Raw genomic sequence first — 5,592 nt, 5'->3', positions numbered from 1 at the left:
GACACTTAGGACACCGGCACCGACACAAAGAAAGGAAGTACATTGGCACAGAGGCCGACATGATTTTGTTATATTATATTTTGTTTATTATTGTAAAAACTTTGTAAGCCGACTTGGCATGTTGTAAAATGACTCTTATATATAAAAGAGATCATTGTAGACATTTTGTAAGTAAGGAAAAAAGTGAAGAAAGTGATGTATGCAAAATATTAAGGCAGACCTATTATGCGAAATATAGGTTAAAGGGTTTATGTAAGAAGCGGAGCAGCAACCGGTATTGAATCAGACATTATAGATGCTATTGTAAAGCAGTACAAGATATTGGATTTGTATAATCCACATTGTAAGTCAGTGAGACTTCCCATTGAGCAGTGAGCTCTAGGCAGTTGGCCTTCCTGCATGTGCAGGCCCCTATTGTAAGTAATATTCTCTTATTGGCGAGTAAGTGGATATTGTGGGTCACAAATCCCACTGAGGTTTTTCCCACACCGAGTATCCTCATTAAATCCTTGTGTCATGGTGTTCTTTTCATGTGGATGTTTTTTATTCTGTTTATTGCATTATTTCTTGCATACCGGTACACTGTTATAATATGTTCTGCATGTTTTGAAATAAGAAATTCTGTACACCGGTCAGATACTAATTCCCCCCCCCCCCCCCACTCTCAGTATCAGTGGGAATCCTAACACTCTATGAGTGGGTAGTGCCACTAGGGTAGAGGGAACCATCAGATGTAGCCAAGAGTGGGTCAACTAGGAGTAGATTCGTATTAGCTAGATTAGGAGGGTCACATAGGTTCACAAGGTTTTCACTTAATGAGCCTGGGTTATAGCACGTGTGTTCATGGCATACTAAAAAATCCCCCTATTTTCAAAAAATATTGCCCTAAACTCCTTTTTTGTCACTCCCTCCCAATACATAGGCTAAATTAAAAGCCCCCTATTTTCACCAAATATTATTTTTTTTATAGACTGAATTAAAAAACCCCCTATTTTCATCGATAGGCAATATATCGTATCCTCATTTTTGGGATATTAAACCCCCTAATATGAATGCATGTGATATTATATTGCCTAGCCAATGAAGCCTCTGTGCATAGGTTAGCGCCAATAATGTATCTATTTTCTTCTCCAAGGCCATCACAAGGAGGATTTCCACCACCACATGGGAGAGCTAGAGGATCAAGAGAAAGGGGATCAAGTAGGGCTTTGGCTGCATAGTTAGAGGGGGCTAGCACTAGCTAGCCAAAACAAAATGGACCCAGTTTTGACCATTTTGACCAAGATGAACGACTATGATATACAGTGATGTATTGTATATTATGTTCTAAAGATGCATTGTCAAAAGAGGGATTCTTTTGACAAAATATCTTACTAAGTAAAACTTTCAAGCCATTTACATGCATTATCAAAACCATGAAGAGCATAGAGTGTACCTTGTGAACTACTTTTAGAATAGACTTTCAAAGTTGTCTTGTGTGTCAAAGCCTACATTAGATTTCTAAGATTAATAGTCATTTAAATAGAAAAACCTACCATCTCAAAAATTAAAAATAAAATAAAAAAACCTATAAAAACCTATAATAAATATTTGTTGCTTTTATTTCAATACAATATAAGACATGATGACAAAAGCAAGAAACTTAGAAACCAAACTAAATCAAAACCCTTACAAAACCTATATTCATTTAACCACTTAATTTAAATACCATTATAAGAATAGTATGCATATATAATTTGACATATTTTCTTTTGAATATGTCGATAATCACATTCTTAAGTTTGAAATGTGATACACTTTAACTTACAAAATCTGAACTTTTTTAAAAATGTGTATTTGTTTTTACCAAAACCAATGCAATAAACTCTTGTCTATGCACTCATAGACTGTACATTTGATTATATTTATTAATTATTTGAAAATGAAAAACAATTATTTTTTAATTACCTAAAGATTGCCACATCCAAAGATACTTATTCATAACTTCATTCTTTATATTTGCTTTGATTCAATAATAAAAAAACATAAATTAGTGGAGTGGCTTCATTCTTTGTATTTGCTTTGATTCAATAATAAAAAACATAAATTATAACTTAGTGGAGAAACAAGTAGCTAATGGTTTAACACTCCATAGCTTGGGTCCCACAAATAATGATAGCATCTCAAGTAAGACAGAATCCTCTAGTCAGTTCTTGTCTGCCCCTCAGTCAGTGCTCGTCTCTGGTGTGTACCAGATCCATCACACAAGTAGCTTTTGGCAATCCTTTCCTATATGGTAACATCCATCACTCAATACAATGCAGTTTCCTTAATGGCTTTATATTCATACTAAATATAGGAAGGGTACTTGGGGAGGTGGAGACCAGAAGCTAGAAGCACTTACTGAATCCTTAGCCCACCGATTGCAATATCCCAGACTCTGCTTCCCTGAGATCTATGGATGAAAATGCTAATTTCTTGAAAGGAATGGACAGTAGGCTTTACAGGGCTTCTGTGGTGGGGAGTGTGCACACACTTAACCAGTTGCTCAGGGCTAAGCTTGATGTTCTCAATGAGGTTACCCCTCTTGGGAATTCTGCACTACACATAGCAGTTTCTTGTGGTAATCTTCGATTCATTGAAAAGTTGCTACAAGTGGTTAATCCAAATTCGCTAGTAGGGTATGAATTTCTTAGGGCAAAAAATTCAGATGGAAATACTGCAGTGCACCTGGCAGCCTTCCATGGCCATGACAAAGTGGTACAAGAATTGCTTCGACAAATTGAACTAGATATAGAGGCTGGTGATATTTTGAGAGCGGTGAATTGGGAAGGAAACACTGCTCTCCATGAAGCCGCAAAGGGGGGAAATGAGAAGGTCCTGGAAGTATTACTGAAGCATGATCATCATGGCGGTCTTGTTGGTGCATTAAATGATGCCGGTGAAACTGCCCTGTTTACAGCTTGTGAGGGCGGCCATTGTAATATTGTTCAGATATTGTTGCCTTTAATGACTTCCGACAAGGCCACGAAGAGATCCGACGGCCGAACACCACTCCATTCTGCCGTCTTCCATCGACACACAGGTAATTCTTGCGCTCCTATTCACCGAGCCCCATTTTATGTTTCGATATTTAGAAGGTTTCCGAATATAGGGTTACGGTGCCTGAAAATCAACACATTTAGAATTAAGATGAATTTAGAAATCATGATAAACGAATTTGTATGCATAGATCAAATTAGATCCATTGTAATCGAATGACTGGGAGATTTAATATTTCCAGAAAGGTCTGGCTTAGCTTACACTTTGTCATTAATTTTTTCAGGTGTAGCTATGATGCTTGTAGAACAGAGGCCTGAAATGGTGAAGCAAGCCGATGAATTTGGAAGAACGGCCCTGCATATGGCTGCGTTATCTCCTCCACTTTCTACTTTTCAGGCCGGTTTGAAATCTTATCAATTCACGATGAAGATTGGAGAATTGCTTTTGCAAAAAGACAATTCCTTGTGTTACAGAGAGGACAAGGAGAAAAAGTCCCCGCTTCACATAGCAGTTAAAGAGGGGAAGTATGATCTTGTGAAGGTTATTTTAAAGTACGCCAGAGACTGTAGAGAACTGGTCGACGGCAATGGAAGAAAACCTCTTCATTTAGCTGTCATCAGTGCGGTCCGGATTTCTGAGGAATCCAATTTTGCTGTATTATTTCAATTCAAAAATATGCTGTTATCCTTAATGTCGAAAAGATCCCTTAATCATCGCGACAACAGCGGACACACTGCGTTGCAAATTGCAATGAGGAATTTTGATACAGATCCAGCACTTTTCAGCAGTGTAAGTAATTTCAAATTGTATAGAAAAATCTGGACTCGGCTAGGTAATCCCTCTTTTTTATTGTTTTAGTCACTCAGAGAGAATTTTGTTGGTGCAGATCAAAGAAGTGCTTCAAATAAATGGTGCTGTGGTGACTCCAGAGATGCTGGAAGATGCCAGATGGATAAGGAAAGCAACTACTAAACTAGTGTTCAAAGGCCAAGGTATATCTATAAATGCAGTGCTGATCGCTACAGTCTCCTTTGCAGCAGCTTTCACTTTACCAGGAGGACTGTACTTAAATCCAGGAGGCAAACCAACAGCTGTATTTATCGATTCTTTTCTCTTTAAACTGTTTGTAATTTGCGATGTGTTCTCGTTTTGTACTTCCATTGCATCAGCTATTCTTGCAGGTGTGAGTAGAAATCCAGTGGAGACTTTATACTGTATTTATCTATTATGGTCTGCACTCATATCGCTGCTGGTAGCATTTGGAACAGCCATTCATCTGGTCATTCAATCATCTGGATGGTTAACAGTGATTGTATGGGTTATGCTGTCCTTTGTTCCCATTACAATATTCGTCATTAGTTTTCATTCCAAACAATTCATTTTTGGGCCAGAAAGATACAAGATTTGGTTTGTACTACTATTCCCAGCGGCCTTCGTTATGGGTATACGTTATTTAATATCAGAAACATTGTATGTATTCTTCCTCTCCCGCCTGTTTCTCAACGCAATCGGCTGGGTAAAGAAGAAGACGCCCTTTGAATCTTCTTCCGAAAGACATATAAGCTTTAATTGATTTCCAATTATCAATGATAGCAATTTTGTTCCCTTGAATGGGAGAAATCTCAACTCAGATTTCAAATATCAGCAGTGTTTATGTAGATACTTTTCTTTCATTCGATTGTTACATGACGATTATCTACGAGATGCCAAATTTGAGCCAAGATTATTTTGGCATACACCTTTCGATTGAAGTGCAGGAAAAGATTCTGCAAACATTAACTGAAAGGGCTTTGTTCTCCATTATTAGATAGCAGAATCAATCCATTGAGTAGAATTCATGGCAAAGGCATTACAAGAATATTGTAGGACCCTGTTTAGAATGAACATAACAAATCCACCTTGACACGCCAAAAGCAAACAAGAAATTCAGCTTATACTTATTCCATTTCTCACCAGCGCTAGTGATCTGTATCAAAATCAGTACAATATGCCATTTCCTTGTGATGATTCCTTTTTCAACTGGACATGCGTTTCAAGTATCACTCAGTTCAACTTTTGTATTCTATCCTAATTAAATTCCATCTGCACTAGTAATCGTCATAGCTAATTTCGTCCACTACAGATTCTAATCCGCATATCAGATTTTGATTATTTATTTATTTATTTATTTTGAGTCAGTGGGAAAATTAGTGCTCTTTTAGATTATGATGTAGGCATTTTTTATCTTTTTAAATCTTTCTTTGTTCCAGTAATTTTATCCCTTAATCAATTTTATATTTGATAGCTCTTTTTGTTTTTTTTAAATAGTTTTTGTTCACAATGTGGGGATTAATTTCTATCAATTTTTTTAATCTTTTCACAATTTATTTTTTTTGCTCAATAAAAGGCGTAGGTAGAAGTTTTATATTAATATATATCAAAATTTACATATCACTGGATCATGCTCTCAGTATGTTCCAAACAAAGATAGTCCGAACCAAAGAGAGCAACATATATTTCCCATTCCTAATACCAAAATTTTAGTCATAGAAGCCGAGATGTAGCAAATAATTGAAATGTATGCTCGCAAAG

At 36.7% G+C, this 5,592-nt stretch overlaps 1 protein-coding gene across 2 annotated transcripts; it reads left to right on the top strand.

The window, feature by feature from the left end:
* The first annotated feature begins 2,173 nt into the window (after nucleotides 1-2,173).
* Nucleotides 2,174-4,665, top strand: LOC131041969 (ankyrin repeat-containing protein NPR4). Of its 2 annotated transcripts, XM_057975252.2 has the most exons (4): nucleotides 2,176-3,064; nucleotides 3,305-3,810; nucleotides 3,908-4,114; nucleotides 4,203-4,336. In XM_057975252.2, exons 1-4 carry the CDS (start codon nucleotides 2,437-2,439, stop codon nucleotides 4,206-4,208), a joined length of 1,347 nt encoding a protein of 448 aa, XP_057831235.1. In that variant the 5' UTR covers nucleotides 2,176-2,436; the 3' UTR covers nucleotides 4,209-4,336. The 2 variants fall into 2 exon arrangements, with proteins under 2 accessions (XP_057831234.1, XP_057831235.1); XM_057975251.2 differs by having other exon boundaries at nucleotides 2,174-3,064; nucleotides 3,908-4,665.
* The last annotated feature ends 927 nt before the right edge of the window (nucleotides 4,666-5,592 follow it).

Source organism: Cryptomeria japonica, chromosome 1 (assembly GCF_030272615.1).
Source record: "Cryptomeria japonica chromosome 1, Sugi_1.0, whole genome shotgun sequence".
Taxonomy (NCBI): domain Eukaryota; kingdom Viridiplantae; phylum Streptophyta; class Pinopsida; order Cupressales; family Cupressaceae; genus Cryptomeria; species Cryptomeria japonica.
The sequence above is the reverse complement of the archived record's forward strand: the minus strand, read 5'-3'. Positions and strand labels throughout refer to the sequence as shown.

What these genes read in the sequence shown, in the direction of transcription:
- LOC131041969 (XM_057975251.2), top strand. Translation starts at nt 2,437, where the DNA reads ATGGATGAAAATGCTAATTTCTTGAAAGGAATGGACAGTAGGCTTTAC. An exon ending in CGTCTTCCATCGACACACAG is followed by an intron (nt 3,065 to 3,304) that starts GTAATTCTTGCG and finishes TAATTTTTTCAG; the next exon opens with GTGTAGCTATGATGCTTGTA. An exon ending in ATCCAGCACTTTTCAGCAGT is followed by an intron (nt 3,811 to 3,907) that starts GTAAGTAATTTC and finishes TTGTTGGTGCAG; the next exon opens with ATCAAAGAAGTGCTTCAAAT.